Genomic DNA, 22,540 nt, shown 5'->3' with positions numbered 1-22,540 from the left:
TGAATCTGATCTGAATATTTAGATTCAAACTTTAGATACTAATTTGCAGGCTGTTCTCTCCTGTTCTTTGGCTAGTGGTCTCCTGCTGTTGTCTCCGGGAAGGAATCCCTGGGGGAGCCTTCATGTTATAGCGTATTCCTCTAAACCAGAGATTTAACTACTGCGAAGAGACTTTTCTGTACGACTCGCTGCCTTTGTGAACAGAGAACATCTTCGGGGGCCACTGCGGCGAGCATCTTGGTGGGTTCGCTGTCGAGGCCATCCATGCAGCTCTCTTATACAGCAGGCTCCTTGCTGGATGTCACGTCACTGCTCTCTGAGGCCAGCAGGCTGGGGACGTCTCCTGCCTTGTCCTGCGAACGCTGCTGCTTGCTTCGCACTGCCTAGTGCGGTATTGAAACCGGAGCCTGCGATAACAGTGCTTAAAACCGTAGAAATACGCGACAGCCACGTAAGCCCGAGAGTGCTGGTAGAAGGAAATGACCTTTTCTTTCCTTTTTTCTAACGTGAGTCAGTGGAGTGTTTACAAGGAGGAGTCTTTGAAAAGGAAAACAAGTCAATCCAGTAGCTGCTGGGCTTGATTTCTGTGCTGCGGCTCTGTCGTATTGGTTGTGACCAGGCTCTGTGACCTTAATTCTGAGCCAAGGGAACCTGATTGTGCAGAGTGTGTTTTCTGGGGACAAAAATACTAGCAATAGCTGGTCACATGTCGCCAGGAGCTCGTACTATAAAAACAGCACTACTGTGGAAAGCGACCTTCAGAATGGCTGCGAATGTTCGCGGTGTTATTTTTAACCTGTCTGGGTAAATTTCCAATACAAATGCTAGTGCCAATCTGATGTGTACGCTTTCCCAAATCCTTATCTGCTGCTTTCTAGTGCGGTGACGCATCAGATGGAACAGCCCGTTTCAGGGCTGGGTTCTCAGTTTTGTGTCTCCGGTACCAGAGAGAAGGAAATACTTCAGCCCTGTGTTACTGGTGCGTAGGGTTGTAGGAGGCTTTTTTCTTAAAGACTCGTTTTAATGATTTTTATTTTAAATGCTTTAACTAGGGTTTAAAAATAGATGAAGGCTGTACTTTGATTAGGTTGCTGGCACTGACGTCAACATGTGACATTTATCTGTGTACGGATTTGTCGTGCTGTTGACTAAGACTTTATTTACACAATTGAGGATATTTCTGTCCACTGCGAGGGGAATGAGGAACATCTCGGCTCAGATTGTGTCCTTGCCCTTAGTATTCCTGAAGCTTGGCCTTCTCTCTTACCACTTGATTTCCACTAGGATGGCAGCAGATTTTTTTTTTTTTTACACAGAATATCTTTTATTTCTTTAATTCATTTATATCAAATAAATGACTGATCTGTGAATACCACTGCAGCGTTCTGGGGGCAGATGTGCATGCACTTAAGACTAAATGGACAGTGCTGTCTTAATGCAATTGTTCTATTTTTATTTCTCTTCCTGGTTTCTTCACCGTTCTGTGATTAAAAAGGCAGCTTGTTGGTACTGTGATCCCTTTTGAAATACTTTTGACCAGAGGGTGGGGAAAGAATAGGGAGACGGGTAGGCTCTTGAGCGCATGAGGAGGTGGAATGAGCATTTGGATGCTTCCTTCTCGCATCCTCATTTTACCTCCTGAGCAGCCTAGAAGAATCTCGCCGATGAGCTCCATACACAGTCCTTCTAGCAAAGTGAGGTTTTCTTTTTCTTCATGGTTTTTGCTTTGGAGTTGCTTTTGTTTGTTTTGCAAATATAAAAACCTCTCTAAGAAATTCTGAGTAATTTTCCCCCATGGCTCATTTTAAATCAAAAACCTTTTGAAAGATCTAACTTTTACTGTGCCATTTGAAGTAAGAGGAGTTCAACTCAGTTCCTGGTCCTGTTTTTACTTACTGGTTTGGGATTTTTGCGTGCAATTATGCAAGCAGGAGTAACTCATGGAGAAGAGGTATTAAAGCTACAGTGAAAATGATGCCGTTCCATAAAATCAAACTGTCTGGACCTAGAGCCCTTAAATACATTACTTGGTCAACACTAAAGCTCCAAGATTTCATACTATGTACCCTAAATGTGGACTGAAAGATGCTTAAAATCTTACGGCATTAAGAAAGAACCTAGCCCACAGTGCTGACCTGTACATGCAGCATGGCCGATAGGCTGCTGCATTGCAAAGGCGTTTTTTGGTTTCTTAATCATGCAAAGCGTAGCACAGCCAAGCACCAGTGTGGTTTAAACAAAGTGCTGGACGGGTTCATGTGCAGCAGGAGTGTAAAATCTACTGGGGCTGTGTTGGTGAGCATACTCATGGGAGCGATTTTGAGATTTTTCTTCAAAAAACAGTTTGTGTCTAAACAACGACAAAAAACTCATGCATCAAAACACTCTACCTCCAACCACAAAGTCGTGTTTTCAGACAAGTTGTAAATGACTTGCATTGAGCAAGGTGAAGGAAGTCCACTTTGGAACTGGTATGCCTTTCAGCCTCAGACTGGTCTTGTACTTCAGTCAACCTTTGTGGAAAAGTTTTAAGCTTCTGCTGGAAATGTTAAAGCTTCTGGTATTGTAATACCTGATTAAAGAAATAGCTAATGCAAAAGGATTGAATTGCTGCTATTTTAAAAAAAGTCTGCTCTTATGCACAGATTATCCCATTACCACATACTTAATCCAAAACTTCTATCTAGAGAGCCATTAGATGTCTTAACCATGGCTTTAGCTGTTTTGCAGAGTCGCTACTTCAGTTATTTTGGCAACTTCCTAGCTCAGAGCCGGGCCAGTTCTCCAGAAGATGCGGCTTCAGCTGATGTAGAGATACCTGCTGAGGGATGAGGAGTTCGCAGGCATGGCCGGGGGCCGTGCTCTCGGCAGCCCAGCAGATGGTCCTCCTTAGAGGAGAGGGCAGTGAGTTTCCGCGTGTGAGTCTTGATCTCAATGTCATAACGTGTTTGCCTGCTGTGGCAAATCTGTAGGCAGGAGCTGTTGCAAACGGAATGCAATATTGGGCCCCGTGGGGCTTGCTGAAATCTCTAGGAAATAGAGAGGAAGCGTCGATACCTTGTTTTCTGTCTGGAAGAAAAGCTAAACTTAAAAAGCACTCAGAGTAGAAACTGGGGCCAGGCTGGTTAGTTGTGTGTGTGCTTTCTAACCTCCCAGCTCAGCGGTGGGAAGGCAGAACTCCGTTCCCCACACTTCCGAAGGTTGTGGAGGTTTGGTCTCGACTGTGAGTGCAGTCACTAGTCGTGGTGCATCTTCTAGCTCTGCTCCAGACTTCAGGTGTGGAAGCTGACCTCTTTTATCCCTCCTGCCCCTCAGCCCGTACTGAGTCAGTTCATCAAGTGCCTGTACAGCCCCTGCATCAGCTCCGTCCATCAGCTCCGTGTCTGATCCTGCAAAACATCAATGCTGTTCTGAGTCTGGTATAATCCTAACCTGCGAGGGAGCTCCGAAGAGAGAATCCCGGCACCTCCTGGTGCTGCTGAGCCTCACAGGGCTCCTGGTCATCTAGCCACAGCGGGGAGCACAGGGGTGCTGGTGAAGACGGTGAGAAAACCTCTCTTATCACTGCTTCCCCAAACCTCGCTCTTTCCAACTGGAAGTGTTGTTCAGTTTTGTCTTTTTTTTGTTTGTTTTTGTATCGCCTTTCTGGTAACTGTGTGGCGAAGGATTCGGTGCACCTCTGCTGCTCATCCGTGCAGAGTGAACTCTCAGCACTGTACGGTCATCCAGAGCGAATTTTTTCCGTCCCACACCAGCCATGCACGAACACATGACTGCTAGTGAAAACAGTCAAGGAAGTACAATTTGCTTAAAAATCTGAAGTTTTGGGGGGTGCCTTTGATCCAGTATATAGCCGGTTGGTTTTCTGTCCCTTTTATTTATGCTGTCATGCTCGTCTGTTTTATTGTATCAAATCCAAAATTGTGCAAAATGAAAGAAGAGTTAAATGTGTGCAATATAATAAAGTAATAAAGTATTTGTTGAAAAAAAACACACGCACACAAGGAGGTGCTTAGAATTTGATTTCTGTAGTGTCAAATCAGCTGCTATAATAATGAGAACATTTCTGGTTTTGTGAGTCTTGGCCTTCAAAGGGAAATTGGAGCTCGGCTAAGAAAACAGTCGAGGGGGGGGCTGCTTTCAGGATTGCTGTTGAAGAGAGCTCTTAACTCAAACTGCTGAGCTGAGAGAGGCAATTTTTTTAAAGCTGGTGTCTGTGGTGGATGGTACTTAAGAGCTGTCAGGTTCTGCCTCCTCGGGTTTTAAGGAGAGCATTAATTCTTGCAGCAGCCGGTCTCCAGCTCTGGCTGCTGGTCTCTTGCCCTCTTCTGCACAGCAGCAGGAGAAAGCCCAAGCTGACCAGCGGCAGCTAGAAGATCCTGTAGATAGAAAAAGCTTTCCTGTACGCGTAACTGAAAGGTGATGGCGTTACTGGGACTTGCACATGTGTCCTTTGCTTATGTATTTGAGCTGTACTATGGAAACGGCTTCTTGCTAGTAAGTATGTATTGGTATCTTGGTAGTAAGTTTTAATTTGTCCTCAACAGAGACGATAATAAAGGAAAATGACTAGAAACTCTTGATTAAAGGCTGATACAAATTAGCTTGCAGACTTTGTCAATTTGTCATACTATTGCAGCGCTGTAGTGTATTCTCAGATGAAACACGGGTTTATTCTGTAACGCTTTTCAGTCCTACAGGGGAGCGTGTAGCTGATGTCCGTTTGCTGCAGGAAGATGTGAAATTTGTTGGTGTTTTCTGAAGCTGTGAAATTAGCTGTTTCAGTCGAACATGATGTGTGCTGGAAGCACAGATGCAGCAGATTAATCACACCGACTTGTGCATGGATTTTACCTGGCCTTTATGCTGTAGCAGGAGGAAAAGGCGCACAAAATAACATCACGTAAGCAAAGTCTGCGGGTAGAGGGGTAAATTCTGGTGCCAGTGTCAGACTCTGGATAACATGCCTGTGGAATAATTCCCCAGATTTCACAGTGGATGAAACCTGCTGAGTAAAACCTCCATTATCTCCACTGCTGACCCTCATGTGTCTGTGGAATTTTTTTAATAGCAATTCTTTAACTTATACTCACCTGCAGGCTTGCTGCCACCACTAAAAATGATGCATTTTCTGTGTGAGCCGAAGCATAGCACAGAGCTGAGCAGATCGCTTCATGTCCTGCCCCAAGGCAGCTGCTGCTTTCTGAAGCTTTGTGATCTTGCCCCAGAAAAAGAGAGCTCAGAGAAGCTGCTGTCCCAGGGAGGGGACTCACCTTCGTTCCCTCACTGCCTTCTCCCACAGATTTTGTTTTTCCAGGCTCTTGCCTGCTGTGCTGGACAAAGGTTGTACGTCCATAGTATACTATTCTGGGGGTACTAGGCAGGTTATTGAAGTGAGAACATTGTCTTGCTGAAGAACATATTGGGCCATGCGTTCTGGCTGAGCATTAAGGGTATGCGGCCTCCTCTACTGTTCATCTTTCACTTGGGAATTTTTCTGGAGAAGTTACTCGGTGTTGCATGGGATGGGCTTGCACATGATGGGGCTGTAGTTGTGTCTTGGTTATCCGGGGAGCACCTGGACTGTGAGTTTTAGAGTGTGCCTGATTATGTTGAAAGAGTGTATTGCGGAGAGCTGCCAAAAGAAGGGGCTAGCTAGGGATGTTCTCGTGAATTTAAAGATGAGGCAGTCTGATCGCTGACCAGTGCTGTTTAGGCTTTTATACCATCTTGCATCTAGTGTTTTTTTCCTAAGAGATATAATGTATTGCCCCTGTGCACAATCCTTGCATTTATAACTTCTCTACTCGGAGCATTCACCGAGTGCAGATGTTCATAAAACAGACATTCATGTCTCGAAAACTCCGCTCGCCTGTGGTGAATGGGAAGCTTTCCCAGGTAAGCTAGAGAACCACCGTAGTCGGCTCCCGAATAAATGAACCTTTCATCACCTACGGGAGGGAGAGGGAAGCACCACCTTGCTGTGAGCGATGCGAGGAGTGCCTTCCAAACACCAGTGCAGGGCTGTCGGCCTCGGGGCATCAGCAGCGGGAGCTCCTTGGGGCAGGTTCCCAGGAAAAGATGCGGAGCATGACAGAGCCCTCGGTGTCTGCACCTGCTGTTCGTGTGGGGAACACAGGGCCTGCCCGCATCACAGCATTATCAGTGACTAACGGGGTTTTCATGAGAAGTGGGGATTGCTGCTGCTGCTAAATGTTACGCACATGTGTGCAAACGCACGTGGGAGCCTTCTGCGCCGAGACAAGCACCTCGTCTGTGCCCGTGGGGAGACACCAGCCTGCACTGGTGCGTGCGGGGCTGGCACTGGTGAAACAGAGCTGCTCGTTGCACACGTTTTGTCTCTTACCCAGAATGAACTTCCTTCCCTTAAGCACAAACGGAGGGAAAAGAAGTACCTCCTGGCCATCAGCGGTTCGGGTGCGGGCTGTGGAGGGGCGAGTGACTCCTCACCTGCTGAGGCTGCAGCAAAATGTTTGTAGGGTCCGTGTCTGCTTGGAGGTAGGGTGGTTTATGGCTCTCTGCATCCATCCGTGGGATGGCAGCTTTCAGGCAGAGGTGATGTGGTAATGGGTATTTACTATTTCTCTTCAGGTAGGCCTGCTCCTTTAGCGCTGGTTGGTCAGTTGAGATCCTCTAGGTTTGAAAGCAAAAGTTCAGCTGCGAAACTTGCACTTTTCTGATGTCTGTCGGGGTCTACGTGTATGTTCCCAACTAATGCAACGCCCTCAGTTTAGTTACTGTGTTTAAAATTGATGAAAAATAATTCCCAGCTTTGCGGATGCCGTCATGAATGTTTAAGCAATGTGACAGTCTGTGTAAAACAGCATCCCGAACTCCTCTGTTCGAAGACGCTTTGGTGTAAATCTGATATTACTGAGGGTTTGTTCGACTGTGACACCTCTGACTTCTCTTGCGGTCTTGCAATTCAGTTGTGCTTTCTGTGTTACCTCTTGGAATAAACTCCTGTCTGAAGGTGTTTATATTTGAACTAATTGCAAGACAGCTTTGCAATTCTTTCTGCTAAGCAAATGTTGTACGCTGCTGCCTTGACTTGAAGTGAGTTTTCTCTACCAGCACCTAGTGTTAAACACCATTGCATTTGGTTGTTTAGTACTGGTTTTGTGTGAGTCCCCTAAAAACTCTACGAAATGCCTGTTTTTGAAGTAATGGCAAGCAGAGGTGCCAGGGCAGAATGCTAGGACTCGATTTAACGCTGTAGGATGGCCTTCCAGCCTTCAGTCGTACCGCAGAAAGGAAGCTGGGTATCTCTGCAATGTGAGTTCAGACCAGTGACATCTGGGGGCTTTTCCCTTCTTTTTTGGGGGCCATTCAGCCTGGAGAGCTGAGCTGTGCAGAGGCCTGCAGATCCTCTGCGTGGGACAAGCAGCTCTGTGCACGCTTATCACGGAGCCAACACTCATGGCTAAAAGACCATGAAGGCCAGTCTGTAAGGTAACAAAAAATGGCTTGTTAAAAGCAGAGCCGAAAGGTGATGTCAGGTGGCTGTGTTATATTGCAACCCCCTGTGTGTTCTGCGCTTTCTGAAGCCTTGAAAAGCAGAGCGGAGTTACCGTGGGGTGGAAGGGAGCAGAGCGGGAGGGGACGTGCGAGGCGAGCGCCGTTCCGGAGCGCAGCGCCCGGCTCTCGGCTGCAGTTGCAACAGAGCTATAGACCCTGTTGCTCAACAGGCAGCTCTTTAGGTAAGCATTGATTTTGCAATGCACAGCTAGCAAAATTAAACTGGGTAAATCACTGCTGGGAAAACAAAGTTGTTTTTTCTTCTTTCCAGTGGCTTCTATCTGTGGATGAAAGTGAGTTTCAGAGCCCTGAGCTCTGAGTGTACACTAACCAGGTTCCAGCCTTGATTCTCTTCTCAGAGTTGTAATTACATTTTAAAATGGATAAACGATAAGGAATTTGCATGTAGGGGACACTCCTTGTGCCATAAAGTTAAACTGCAGCTGTTTGGGTCCTGCTTCAATCAAGCTCTGATAAACTGATTAACCTGGACGATACAAGGTATGCACCGGTTGATCCCAGATAAAATAAACACACTCATACGTGTGTTTAACAGCTCAGTTGTTTCATCTCTGCCTGTTTATAGCAGCTTCCCAGACTTATTTGCTCTGATACCAGCACTGGAGAGAGCGGAGCAGGCCAGCAGCGGCCGGGCTGTCCCTGCGTGCAGAGGAGGTGTGCATCCAGCCCCGGGGAGCAGGAGCTCCTCGCCTGAGGATGGTGGTCAGGGAGGCAGCCCCCAGCTCTGTGCAGAGCCCACTGGTATAAATAGGTGCAGGAAAAAAAAAAAGCGCTTTGTTTTTTTTTTCCTCCCCTAAGGGGGTGGAGAGGCGAGGACAGTTGTCTGCATTTCGCCCTGGGGACTGGTGTCAAGTGAGAAGGCAAATTTAGCTCTGGTCTGTGCGTATGTGAGCTGAACGTGAGCTCTCGCCGCGCTTCGAGCCGTGTTTATCGCGCACCTTTGACCACCTCACCCACTGATCTCTGCCCGCTCACGGCTCGTTCTGGTGCTCCCTGCCGGAGCTGCGGCAGTCGCCAGAAGAATGCCGTGTCTCCAGCAGTGGTTTGTTTTCTCCCTGATGGCGTGAATTTTTCACTGTCTTAAGAAGTGAAACGCTTTTCTCGACAGTCGGGGATTGCTTCTGTGCAAGACTACTTCAGGCAGCCCGGTTCGCAGCCCCGCAGAGCGATATGATACAGTCCTACAGCGCTGCAAAGAGAGAGGTCGGTAGCTTTGGGGACACTGCGTTTGCTTCCCGGGCACAATATAGCTTTATCTTCTATGCAGAGATGCAGAAAGGTAAGGAGAAGCTTACAGGAAATAATAATCTACTGAAGTAGAAGTAGTGGCTTTAAAAGAAATTGGACTGTCTCTTCCGAAAGCAGAGTATGAATACTGAGTTTGCAGTAGGACAACTCCAGAAGATTAGCGCACATATGCTTAAACCAGGTTTTACAGCAAGTAAAGTTGAGAAAATTGGCTTTGTGTTTTGTGTAAACTGCGGAAGAATAGCGTGGAAAGAGAAACAGGAGAGAGCACTAATCTGTATACAGCTGCGTGCGAAAGCTTCACAGCTGTATTTTCTGCACGTCTTTACAGATCTCACCTAGAGCTCCAAGCTACAGACCTTGCAGCTGCTAACAGTTCTGCTGCCTGATAGCAGCTGCTGTATTGACAAGTACATTTTTATCATGGGAGATGCTGGGGGAGTGGAAATGAGCAAGAAACAACTGTTTATATAATCCGTGCTGTATAGATCAATTACCGTGAAAACAAGTCATTCACTTGTCTGCAGCAGCACGCACCTTGAGCTGCTCACGCTATAAATAGCTGCAGCGCCGAGCAGCAGCGTCTTCCAAGAAGTGCAAACTGAGTGCCTTTGTGTTCTCCTGGTGGGAGCAGGGAAATGGCAAACGGCTCTTTTAAGTAAGGATAGTTCCCACCGCGGTGGAAGCAAGTGCCATGAGTCTCACTGCACATGTTCTTTTTTTTTTTTTTTTGGTTTGGATAGTGCTCCTTCCTAACAATGGCACGTATAAAATAACACTTCCTTCCCCTTTCTTCCCCTAATTGCCAAATTGGTATTCCAGCAATAAAAATGATTTATCAGCCAGAGCTCCTCTGGGACTCTTGTAGCAACTCAGATTTCCAGCACATCTAGAAAATTCTCACCAATTTTATGTTAAATATTCAGAGTTGGCGACTCTTTGTCGTGCTTGAAGCTGCCTGCATCAGAAACATGCTTGAGGTCAGCTCTAGAGATGTGTATAGACATGGCAGTCACGATACTTTGAGTGGCTGACATGTTTTTATCAAAGATGGATTTGTTGACAGGCGTGCAAAAAAAAAAAAAAAACTAGTTATGAAGAGTTTCAGCTACGCAAAGTACAGTGTCAAGGTATTGCTGCTTGAGCCATGGCATTTTGGGTGATCCCCGATTTTTAATTGCTTCACCCCATTTTTCCTGCTAGCCCAGTAACTCATTACACAGGCAGTAAGGCTTGCTTTTTTCTTGGTCGTACCGTGAGCTGTACTTCCATAGTAAGCTTTTTACAGCCAGGTGGAGATGCTGATGACCATGCCAAGGCCTCTGCCTTTGCTTACTTCCAGTAAATCGGGAGGTTTCATTTCCCGTAATCGCTGTTTGGGAGGTTCTTACGTGGGCATTCCCGTTGGATTGGGAAGACCTGGGAAGTCTCTGCTGTGCTGCAGGTTCAGTGTTTGCATAATTCCCTTCCTAACAGGACTCTGAGGATTTAGGAGAAACAAGCTTCCTTTCCATAATCGTTGTTTGTTAGTCCTTTATTCTTCCTCACATCTTGAGGCGTTCCTGAAGCGGAGGGTTTGTAATGTCAGAGAGATCAAGCAATCTGTTACAGGTTTTGATTTTTTTTTTTCTTCAAAATCTGATGGTGTTCAAACATCACTCTTGCTTTAGACTTGTGAAACTGCAAACCAAACCACATACTTCTGCTTTGGTTTTGGCCATTCGTGGTTACTGATGTGGAACTCTTCCAGAGGTGCGAGCGCAGTTCCTTATACTGCTGTCCCTTCCCTCTGTCGTCTGATTTGTTGTCCTTGGGCACCTAATGTGGCATTAAATTGCCTCGTTTTGCCCTTGCTGCTTACCAAGTTCTCACCACCTCTTAGCATTAATTAATGGGGGCTGCAGGGGGAACACCCTAAAAGAGATCTGCACTCTGAATATACTTCTCACATTTATGTAGCACACATCGTATTGACTTCAGCTTTTAAATGTCTCCATTATTCACAAGTGGTAAAGCTGTAAGAGCTATCCAGGTCATTCCAAACAAGTGTCAATAAAACCTCCAACCACATTGCTCTCTATATGCTGTAATTTGCTGTCTCTTTAAAAAAAAAAAAAAAATAACGTTGAGACTGCAAAAGGGCAGGTGGTTAGGAGAGAGGAAGGTAGGTTAATACTGTACAACATTTAAAGACATATAATAAAAAGTATTAAAGGCTCTGCTAGAAATGAAACCTTTTCTAAATAAACAGGACAGCGTTTTTCCCCGTTCGTCAACTGGTCTCCTTGCCATACTCTAATTACTGATAGTAAGCTGGTTTTGGTTGTAAATGATGCTTTTAGAGCCCTTTTATAGTGTGCGTAGGAGCTTCCCTGATAAGAGTACCAGGATGCTAGTCCTGTCTGGAGGACTGCTGGGGGAACTGGAAGGCGTGGTATTCCTGAACGGCATGCGGTGGGTAAATCGGTGGGGTAGCCTCCTGAGTATCCTGAGTAGCCTCTGTCTGCTTGCAGGGAGGGCAGGGTAGCACGAAGCCTCTGAATAAATAAATAAATAAATAAATAAATTGGACAAAGGAGCAAACAAACAGTGAGATAATGACCATCTTGATTTGGAGGGAATGAGGGAAGAAGCCATTGAGGGGTGATGCTGTACGCAAACTTCATTTCAGATTGGGGATGTAGGACTTCAAACAGTTCAATGAACTTCATTAATGCTATCTGGGCGTTCCCCTGCACCCCATGCATAGGCTTAAATGGTAAGGTGTTTAGCTCAGAATCACTTCACCCCCTGTAAAGATCTTGAATCTATTCAGATACTTCTCATGTTAGTAACTGGATTGTGTTAAATCCTAAAAATGTTGAGAAAAATCAGAAACCACATTGCCCTACAGTATTCCTTTCAAGCATGTTCTTGCTGTTATCCTAAGCTAGAAATCATTTTTGTGATATAGCAATGCATATTGTCTCTTTTGACAGTCATTTTCCGCAGCTGTTAATCTTGATTGTGAAAAATCTGTGGCCATGGATGTGCAAAGTACAAAACTTCTGATGTAAAATATTAGAGAAAACTGAAATAAAGGTGATGGAATTGCTGTGAAGTAGATTTTTTTGTCTCTTTTCACAAGGTGTCAATGGATGCTTAAGCATCCTTGCAGCAGGGAAAAATGTTTTGTTTTTAATTTTAGCCCTGCTGATAGTCTTGTCATGTATGTCAATGAATAAGAAAGAAAATTACTACAGCTAACTGTAGGTTGTCATTAAAGCTGATTCCTTGCATTAAGCCAAAAACAACACAAGATTTAGTTTCTGGACTTCCTAAATATGTTAGTCACACTGATGCTTTCTTAAAACCCAGGCCCCAAGAGCTATTAAAATTTACCATAGGGACTATATTTGAAAGTACTTATTTGTTCTTGTCTGTCACCTTGTCGTGCTCCACGTCTCGATCTCCCACTGCCCTCTCCTCTATTTTAGGAGAACGTGCTTCAACTTCCAGCTGTTGACACTTGCAGACAGCTGCTTGTGGTGTCCTGCCTGAAAATCCCTTCCTCTCTTCACTTGGCCAGCGCAATAAGAAGCGATCTGTTGTTTGGAGAGCACAGCTGAAGCTGAATCCTGCCAGATTCTTGGGCAGCAATGTAACGGGGGAAAAATCCTGCCATCACTGCACGGGCACTTACTGGTGTGCTTGTAGCAGTTGAGAACTCAATGCTACTTTAAAAAAAAAAAAAAAGTCTTCCGGCCAGATTATTTACTTATAAACAGAGACAGGGGAGTTTCATGGGAGCTTGGGTGGGAGGCCCTAAGTACAAAAAATACCAGCTCCTAGTTTTTTTTTGAATCTCAGGATAAGTCATTTGTTGTAGTGCTGTTCCTTTCCTCATTGTCTCCAGCACTTTTACTTTGGAGCATGAACTGCCGGAAGGTCTTTGGGCATCAGTTATTTTAGCAACTTGTGCTACCTGGAGATCTGGGGCATGTTCAGCTCCGGTGGCGGGTTTGCTTGACTTAAAACTGACATGGGACTGCAGGTGTTTATACTGAGAAATGTCGAGTCAAATTAGCTTTTCAATTTCCTTCCCAGTGACATGCTGCGGTGCTTCATCAGCTAATTTCGTAAGGGCTTTGTGCTTTGTGTGTTTTTTTAATAATGACTAAACCAGAGACTGAGGAGGGGTGGCCACTCCAGCGGTGCGGCGTTAAACATGCTGCAGTTCGCTCTTTCACGTTGTTGTCTTTCTGACAGATTTTCTTCCCTGCTTGCTGCTCCCCTCTGCTTAACTATTTCCATCTTGGTGAGTCAGATCTGTTATTCCTGTGGTGGTGGAAACACTTCTGAGGCTGGTCCCAACTGCGCTAATGGAGAGATGTCAAACTCGAGTGCCTCAAAGACTTGCTCCTCTTGAGCCAGCTGGAAGGGTTATGGTATGCTGAAAGCAATTTCAGTTCTTACACTTAAAATATCCTCAATGTAGCGTAGCAGCACTCTTTAAACACAACAGTGGTGAAGGCAGGACGGTGTTCAGCTTGTGGAGGGCTCTGGGCAGGCAGCAAGGAGCAGGCATGCGGTGACAGGGGCTTCGTCCACGCACGGAGGGGTTGGTGCTGAAACAGGCCACGTGTTTTAGAGGTGTTCACTTTGTACTGGCTCTAATCCAGTTGCGTGGACTGAAAATCTGTGGGTAGAGAAAGTTCATAGGGTGTGACACCCTAGCAGAGCTAGCTTGGAGAGCATCGGTTTGGTGCAGGCCACAGGGCAGATCTTGATGTTTTCCAGCCCTTCAGAGGAAAAGATGGCATCTTGGTAGGCACACTGTTGGAGAGACGTTGTTCTAGGGACCTCGGGAACCCGAGCATCATCCAAGTGCATCTTGGATGTGAGAGTTAGTTCAGAAGTCATGCTCGTTTGAATCTTCTCACCTACATTTGCAGTTGTCTTGAAATGGTTTGTGAAAAGGTTAGAATGAAACAATATCTTCAGTTTCTTGTGTGTTGCTGGCAGGGTTTTTGTGTGTTCTTTTGTTTCCTAATTGTTTGCAGGAGCACACTGGTGTCATTTTCATGAGCTGTTATGGTAGAAGCCTCTCTGCATGCTCTCTGTGTGGTGGGTAGTGTTAGGGTTAGCAGCTCGTTCCCTATATTCCTGCCCTCTTCCAGCTAGGAGGAGAACTGGGATTGTGATCTGTGCTGTTTCTACTAAATGAGCGAATGCGGGGTATAGCGCGGTCTGACTTCGCTGAGTGCTCTGTAAGCCCCGGGGCTGTGGTGGTAGGATTCCAGTCTCTAATTTTGGGCAGATGTGGCGTTACCGAAATAGGGGCATGCTTCTGACTCGGCCATCTCCCTGTGCAAGCATGTCAGCTCCTTCCGGAGATGGCAGCAGTCGCCTCGTGGCGTGGCTCTGTGCTGCAGGCTTTCCCTTAGGGCTGCTGTGTGGGCGAAGGCACGGAGTCGCATCGCGCCTGCTTGTCGTGGTGTCTCTTGGAGCTACGTTGCACTGAGGCGTGTGGAGTGTATAGAAGGAGCCCTGCTTTTTGTACGTCTTTTATCTACATCTGTGAGCCTTCTGCAGAGCCAGCACATGGCGCAGGGCAAGCAGGGAGCCCTCTTCGTGGGACCGGTTTGGGGTACGGCACGAAGAGCTGTGGCTTGGAGCTGGGTCGGGTGCTGCTTGTGGCTCCCTCCTGATGCACCTCTATGGGACAGGGCAAAATGGTCCCGTCCTCCGGCACAGGTCTGTCCAGTCCTGCTGCTCTTATCCTGTGAAGCTCAAGGGGAAGGAGAGGACAGGAAAGGAGAAAGAAGGAAAAATGCCTGTCATAAAGGAAGAGGGAGTAGACTCAAACTGGGAATAGAAAGGTCAGAATACGTGGCTGGCACTGGGGCAGCCCTTCTGTCAAACTGCAGAAAACCGGCTCAGGGTTATCCCTGAATGCCACTTGCATTATGACTTTATTTGACATATTAATGTTTCCTGCCAAGCTGCAGGGAAGTGCAGCAAAATGCTTATTACACATTTATGCCTGAAGATTTATTACGACGCTATCTGTTACCTAGGAAAATCCAAATTGTCTTTTGATGGGGGGAGGAAGGGGGAATAAAAATGACATTACTGTGAGTGGTCTGCGTTTGGCTCTGCCTTTCATGATATGTGCTGATCGTTTGAGTGCATCAGCAAGTTTGTCCACATGCTGTTTTTATGCAAGTGTTACGGTCTGACAACTATGAATCACCCGCTCAGCTCTTGATTTGCGTCAATCAAACCACATTTAAGAGAGGCTTTGTTCACAGTTTGGAACACGAGACCCAGGCAAGTGTGCAAGCAATGGCTCCGAGCAGATTCTCTTGAAACGGGGTTCAGTGGTCCAGGCTCAGACTCTGGGGAAAAAGCCTGTGGTTAGCGTGGGAGATGAGAAGTTGCTGGTCTTTCTTCCAGTCCCCTGGCACCCTCCTGCTGGTACGCCGGCTTATCGCTGAGCTCTTTGAATCTATCGGTTTGGGCTTATGGTGCAGAGACATGTGTATGGACAAGTTTCTTCGCGGCAGCATGTGTTTGTGTCCTCCCTCCAGGGCTGCTGGGATGAGTTTTATCTAAAGGGGGGTGCAGATTTGTCCTTACATTCAATTATTACTTTTTAAGTAAGAACGGCTTCAATCGAGTTAAACTCATTAGAATCATCTTTCCACGTCTCCAAATGTGGGATTCCCTTCTTCCAGAATTATCTGTACTTCTAGACACCAAGCCTTCACTTCCTGACCCAGAAACTGTGACTGTGGTGGGATCGGCAGCCAGGCGATGTCAGTGCCGAAACAGCTCCCACCTCAAAGTGGATCACGAGCCCAGAAATAAATCCCTTTGGTAAACTCCGCCATGTGGTGGGGCACAACTTCCTGCTTCTGATGTGTAGAAAGAGGTGCTACCAAAAAAAAAAAAAAAGGTTGTCCCCAAACCCCCAAGTCTTCTCCGCACTCCCCTTCAGGTTGCTGGTATACCTAGCTAGAGATCTGAATAGTTACGGAGCTGTCCCGGACGTATATTGAGTTTTATGTTTCCTTTGAGGCCCTCTTGAAGAAGGTGTGCCTAGCAGTTTGGCAAACGAAGGCTTGTGCTCGGTTTTGTGCAAGGACGAGTGTAAGTCCTTTTCCTTTGTTTAACCTCGTGTTAAACTTGCCGGTGAGAGCAGCCCTTTCCCTCCTTCCTCGCTTCTCCCAGCCTTCAGAACCCTGTCCGAGGGCCCTGCTCCTTGCCAGCTCTGAGTGTCCCGTGCGAGCACGTTCTGCTTACTCTTGTCCCGAACCCACCCCTGACCTAGTTCATCCTCAAACCACTTCCCTGCCTCTTCCTCTCTCCACGCTTTCATCTCATTGAAGTCTCTTCTACTCCTTCCCGTCCCCCTCTGGCACCAGTCCTTGTGCTCATCAAAACATTGATCTCATGGGCTGTATGCCTGCCAGCGCAATAAGGCCACTGCTCTTCCAAACACTTTTTTTTTTTTTCCCCCTGTCTTACAAATGGTTTTTTCTTCATTGGACTTGCTTTCACTGTTATTTTTTTTTTCAGGATGAAATTTAGGGGATTAATTCCCACTTTCCTGCTGACAGTCGTGGAAACGAGCTTATTTCCAAGTGTCAGGATGCTGATCCTTATCTCATTTTATTACTTTGGGAACTGTGTAACTATAAGAATAAATTGCTGTAGCAGATGCAGCACATGGGCATATGGCAGTCTATTAATTACTCGTATCCTACCCAACTTTTAAAATAAATCGATAAATGTTGATGAAACACTAGAGAGCATACAGGGTTTCTTTTTTTCTCTCTGACTCCTCTGGGCTTGCAGATTGTAACTTTTGGCTGGTTTTAACTGTCCCATTTTTGGCCAATCTTAGTGCCTCCCTGTGGAAATAGGCACTGACAGACCTGCTTGCCTCTTTCTCTGGACTTAAGGATCTCATATCTATCTGCTTTTAATTCTCTGAAGCAGACTAGCAAGGAGATAGGTGAAGCGTGGAGATGGCTGGCTGTAGAGGGAAAGCACAGGAGTGATAAGCAATAATTAATGGCTGAGACCCAAGAAGTGGAACACATTAGTTTATTTTTCGTCTCCTTCCCCCCAGAAAAAAAAAAAAAAACAACAAACCAATCAATCCCCTCCGTCCCCAACCAAACAAAAAAACACCAACCAGAAACCAAAACAAAAACCCATATCCATCACTTTTAAATCTATCTTGTACTTTCAAACCTTCTTTCTCCATTCATGTATTTACAGCATGGTAGTTCTTAGCATCTATAAAATTACTGGAAGGTAGAGAGGAAACAGTCTTCCTAGACATTACAGAGAACCCTTGTGTGCCTGAACATTATCATTTTTCCTTAAACAAGTCTTTCTTTAGTTGTTACAAGGGCCGTCCCCATCCTTCTCCATTATCCCTACAGGGGTTAACCTGATGGACTCTTCTAGCTCGTGTTCAGTGCGTGGCAAGGGCCGGTCTGCATTTGCTCATGCTTGTGGATTATGTGACTGAGAAACCTGATTTTCCTTTATATGCTATTCATAAAGACAGACGTCGTTTAGCTGAATATCCCAGTTGTACTGTTCTGTCTGGTGGTCCTCCTGATCCTATGATGGCAGAGCTGTGACATGGACAAGGCTGGTGCTTACCGTGGTGCTCCTGTCCAGGTACTTGATTCCTCTGCAGCGGAGAGGAACCAAACTCAAGTGTTGTGGAGAAAATGTGAATGTGAAATAATTTAAAAAAAAAAAAAAAAAAAAGTCCTTAAAAGTGTGAAAATGGGCCCTACCTATCTTTGCAATGTTGCATTGACTCATAGGATCATTTAGGTTGGAGATGACTTTCAGGGTTTTCTCTGCACGTGCTCGAGCAACTCAGCACCTCTGGTAGTGAGGGGCCCAAACTGAGGATAGCATTCAAGGTGTGGGCTCACCAATGCTGTGTACACGGGGACAATCACTTCCCTAGTCCTGCCAGCCGTGCTATTCCTTCTGTTCTGTTAGAAACGTGCTGGATGAGGTGTTTGGGGTGTCTGTGGGAACCTTATCTTTCTTTTCTTGAGGTTTCTGAGTGAAAGCTTCCTGTTTTCATATGCTTAAAGAGAGCTGGAAGAAGGAACCTGCAGGTAGTTCCCAGGAGCAGAAATTCTCCTCTGATGCATGGGATTGTCAAATTCCAGTTGTTTAAGAGGTAAACGTGTGGCTTTCTTCAGGTTGGGCACAAGAAATGAGAATTTGACCATGACAAGCACCTTCTGAGCCCCACTGCAGCCCCTGTCCCGCCGGCTCCCCAGGGGCTGCTTGGTCTCCAGTGCTTCCACCGATACTTTGCCACCTCACCCTGCTTTTGCAGGCTAATAAAAACCAAAGAATATTGCCCAAACCCAAAGATTACTTGGTAATATGCCTAGACGGGTGCTTCCGTTAGCAGGGTATTTCCATGCTAAGAAGTTACTGAAGCTGTAAAGATCAACGGTCACCAGCTGCGGTGACTAAATTGTTTTTAAGCACCTTTTGAACTTTGATTTATGAACAACTGCATTTCGAAATTAGCAAATGGCTGCACTTAGGGCTAATGAGTGAGTAAAAGGGCAGCGTGTTACAAAAGGCTTTGAAGAGACCGAGACCGTTCCTGGACTTGGAGAAGGGAAGACTTACAAAAACAGCATAGTGCCGGGCTGTTTTTTTTTTTTTTTAAGGCTGCATGTGACCGGTTTAATGGTCTCTCTCCACATTTCGTATTGCAAGCTTTGAAACTTGAAATTGAAAGGGAGTGCAGGTCTTAATCCCGCAGCTGCTTTTAAAGAAGAGCATTTCTGACTCGGTGAGCAGGGGGCACTCAGCACCGATGCCCTCCCTCACCCCACAAGCAGAGCGGTGCGGCGGGAGGCGGGTGGATGGGGACCTCGGGACACTGGTGGGACTCAGGGCTGCCGGAGGGACATCCAGAGCAGGGGGAGAGGAGGTATATCCTAAAAGACGTTTTAGGTTTGCCTTTGTGATAGCGTGTGGCCCGACAGGTGGGGAAATGAAAGGCTGTGCTGAGGGATCAGCTGCCTCAGCGGCAGCCGAGCGCCAAGAGAAAGCTGCAGTCAGTCACATCGTGCTTAATTTTTGGCACCTTCTTCGTGCCTCTTCTTCTTTCCTAGCTGTGTCCTGAGCAAGCTGAAAAGGGAGGAGGGGAAGTGCTTTTTCCACCCTAAACTGAAGGAAAGCTTTTGGTTGTAGTTCAGTGGAAATTAAAGTTAAATCTTTCTATTAGCTTAAGTGGAAATTGTTAACTACTCCAGGCTGTTGTCATGCTGTAACCCAAGACTGCAGGCTGAAGTTCTTCAGGAGGTTTTCTTTCCTCTTTGCTGCTTTCCGAGTCCTTGGGTTGCTCCACAGTGCTTTTGCAGTGAAAAAACCTTCCTGTTCGGTTGTATTTTTTTTTTTATTTAAACTTTTTGTAAGTAGTACTCCTGGGCTCGAAACTGTCGATATTAAGTTAACGCAAAATCTATAGGCCAGTGCCACCTGCTTTACGACGCTTTACTGGGTGAAGTTAGATTTTATTAGATAACTACACGTGTTTCTGAAACCTTTTTACGTGTTGGCAGTGCAGCAGCTGAAGTGCTTTCAGAGCTGAGTCTTCGGTCCGGCTCTTTGATCTCCCCGTGGGTTATGCAGGCGGATACTGCTGGAGAGTGTACGTGTGTGCGCGATGTGAGCTTCTGCCTGGCTTTTGACTTCAGGTGAAGGGGTTTTTTAATTTTTGAAAAGTTCTTGAAAAGAGGCTTGGTCTTTTGGGAATCTGAAAGGGTTTGCAGTGAATTTGCTCTCATTCTGGCTTAACAGCAATTATTTCATTTTTGGTATTAGTTAATGACAGTGAAATCTTGCCCTGAGTCGTACTAGGAACTTGAGTTTTCCTTCTTAGTCTTATTTATTACTTTGAAACTTCAGGGAGAGCAACTCTTCCTTCAGTCCCTACCCATATCCACGTGCTTGACCCTGCCCCTTTCCTTTTTGTAGGCGTCATCTGCTGAGGAAACACTTGGTGACAGAAATGAAAACTGCTTTATTCTCTTCCATGCCACTCGTTGCTCTGGAAGCCCCATGTGTTTAGAAATTCACCTGCTGTGTTTTCCTAATTCCTTTTTCTGCTGTACATTTTTTCCAGGCAGGTCTCTGCATTCATGCTTGCAGTGGTCGCCTATGTCGTGCATCCTGCATTTTTTTTGGATCATCCCTTAGCCGTCGCATCCCACGTTATGCACGTTCAGGACGTGTTTTGTGATGGCCTCAGGTAGCGAGTGTCTGCGCGTGGAGTGGGGGCAGCTTGGCCAGGCCTCCTTAAAAGGGGAAATTCCTGAACTGCAGGTAAACAAGAGCCCCATTGATCCGCGTGTTTCCAAACTGCACGTTCAAAGTCCTTCTGTCTTTTTTGTAGAGCATCTACTTTCGAGGACAAATGCTAATTTTACATGGGTAGTAAAAACACAGTATTGTAAGGGATTGCTGGCATTTCTAATGATGTCCAAAGGAGTGAAAATAGACTTGTCTGAGGTGGCTTCGTTGTTTGTGCAGTGTGCATCGTCGAGCTGGTGTAACATGCTGCTGGTGCCATAGAGCAGGCTGCCCATGTGCCTCCAGAGCCATCGAAGGTCCACCAGAAGGAACCTTTCCGTAAAGCTCTTCCCCCAGCAAATGGAAAACAAAACCAATTTCCAGTATTTGCCCTCTTGTGCTGTGTGCTTGTGCATCTGAGCAAAGCTTAGAGGAAGGAACGAGTCCTGACAAAGCCACACGTGGAGGTTTTGGCTTTCGGGGACTGCTGCTCCGAGGAGCCCGTGTCACACGCACTTGTGCTTGTGCTTCTTTGCTTTGTCGTTTCCCTCCTAGCTCAGGTAAAGTGCTTCTATTCAGAAGTAAATAGTACTAGAGTAACCAGCCAGCTTTCCAGCATGGATAGCCTGGCGATGGCCTTGGAGTCTGGGAATAACATCGAAAATGATTGAACTATGTGCTTTTTTAGTCTGCTTTAATTATTAACATACCTTAATTGCAGGCATTCTCTCAAAGAGTGACAGCAGACGCCTCACTGTTCAGCTACAGTCCAACTTGTTAACTTTTCCTGCCTCACAGCTCTTCGCACGACTTAATTACCTGTTGTGTATGAGCCGTGAATGTAATCCGCGTGCCCACGGCAGCCAGCCGTGTGCTTTACAGCCTGAGTGCAAAGCGGAGTTTGCGCTGTCAAATTACACCTCACTCTTACATCTCTTACACTGCACAAAGTGTTGAATGAGCTTCATTTATGGGAGCTGCTTGGCGCGGTGGGCTTGGTACACGCTTTAGTTTCTTGGGCGTGGAGGTGCAAGCAGCTACAGAAGAGAAAACCGCAAGTTTTTCTGTCTTTAATTGATCCCGCGTTACTACTGAAGGATTTTAATTGCAGTAATTCAGCTCTTGACCTCGCTAAAGCTTTCACCCCTTCCAGGCTTCGGATCTTCTCCAGTGACTGCAGGTTTTAGCTGCAGACACCGAGTCCACGGTGAAGAAGCAGAAGCCAGACCAGTGAAATGGCTCTGAGCAGTGGCTGTGAAGCATTTCAGCTCAATCGCAGGGAACTCAGGAGAGGGAGGACTCAGTGAAGCTGTGTACTTGCTCTTAGGTGACTTTGTTTTTTTTTTAAAGCATTTAGCAAAAAGTGGGCATGTGTGTAGTGTTTCTAATACTCTTGTATTAATCTGGTAATTGTAATCTTGTAACTGTTGTCCTGCGTTTTGCGGGGATGGTGTTTTCCCAAGGCTTTGTGAAAACATCGGGAACTACGATTTCCAATGTAAATCACAGCATGAACTTTCTGCAGAAAACTTGGAGTCCTGTAACTTCTGGAAATCCCAGCCCCCCGAACTGAACAGTCTGCTTGGTACACAGCTGGTTTTTGGTGTGAGCCCAAGGCCCCCGTCTAAGAGTCAGCAACGTCGCTCCAGGTCACGTACATTGCAACGCGAGGTGCAGCTTCAGCCAGGAGGAAAACGAGAGGATGTTTTTGTGGGTGGTTTTTAATTCTTCCAAATACTACTTCTATGGGTTGAAGTCTGTAGCGGCCTAGACAGAGTGTGTGTTGTGTTTTGTTTGTTTTTTCCCCTTCCATCCCTCTGGACATCCCAAAATGGGTTTCCCTTGCTTATGGGCAGCATCTTGCATTCTCCTTGTTATTTCCAGACATCCCTCGCTGCACTGTTGTGTAGTTAACCAGCTGTGCAAGCTTGCCATGGTTTGTTTTCAGTGGGATTCCCATATGTAAAACGCTTCTGTTTGCTCCAGTTAGCCAGAGATGATCAAATATGGGCTTTGTGGTGGTAATTACAATCTGAGAATGAGTGAAATAGCTTTGCAGCCCGCAGATAATGTGTTTTTTTTCTGTGTACTGCAGTTTCTCGTTTCTTTGGAAGAGAAGGTCAGCCATGCTTTAAAGGCTGCTTCTTCCCCAGGTGTTTTATCAGGATGTGCCGCTCAGGTTGTGAGAGCTGTGCCTGTCCTCACCTGCCAGAAAAACGCTCAGAGCCTGCCTTGCTGCTTGATTTGGGAAGGGCAGGGACTGTGGTACCTACTGGTCCCTGTGTCATCACCTCCCCAGTACGGCAAAGCTGCGCTGATGGCTCTCACTTGCTTGGCTAATTTGCTCCAAAGCAAATACCATAAACCTGTCTTCCCTCTCCTTTCACAG

At 46.3% G+C, this 22,540-nt stretch overlaps 1 protein-coding gene across 7 annotated transcripts in view; it reads left to right on the top strand.

Moving 5' to 3' along the window:
- HDAC4 (histone deacetylase 4) overlaps nt 1-22,540 on the top strand; it is a 248,512-nt gene that overhangs the window by 47,987 nt on the left and 177,985 nt on the right. Inside the window, exon 1 of one of the 7 annotated variants that reach the window (XM_048050947.2) lies at nt 7,633-8,839. The exons of 5 other annotated variants lie outside the window; for them this stretch is intronic. In XM_048050947.2, the coding sequence (XP_047906904.1) occupies nt 8,731-8,839 (109 nt within the window). In that variant the 5' untranslated portion in view covers nt 7,633-8,730. Of the gene's footprint in view, nt 1-7,632; nt 8,840-22,540 lie in introns of those variants that run through there. One more of the 7 variants, XM_048050952.2, reaches the window with a different exon arrangement.

The sequence above is a fragment of the Anser cygnoides genome, chromosome 6 (genome assembly GCF_040182565.1).
Source record: "Anser cygnoides isolate HZ-2024a breed goose chromosome 6, Taihu_goose_T2T_genome, whole genome shotgun sequence".
Lineage (NCBI taxonomy): Eukaryota > Metazoa > Chordata > Aves > Anseriformes > Anatidae > Anser > Anser cygnoides.
This window is presented reverse-complemented; position numbering and strand designations above follow the sequence as displayed.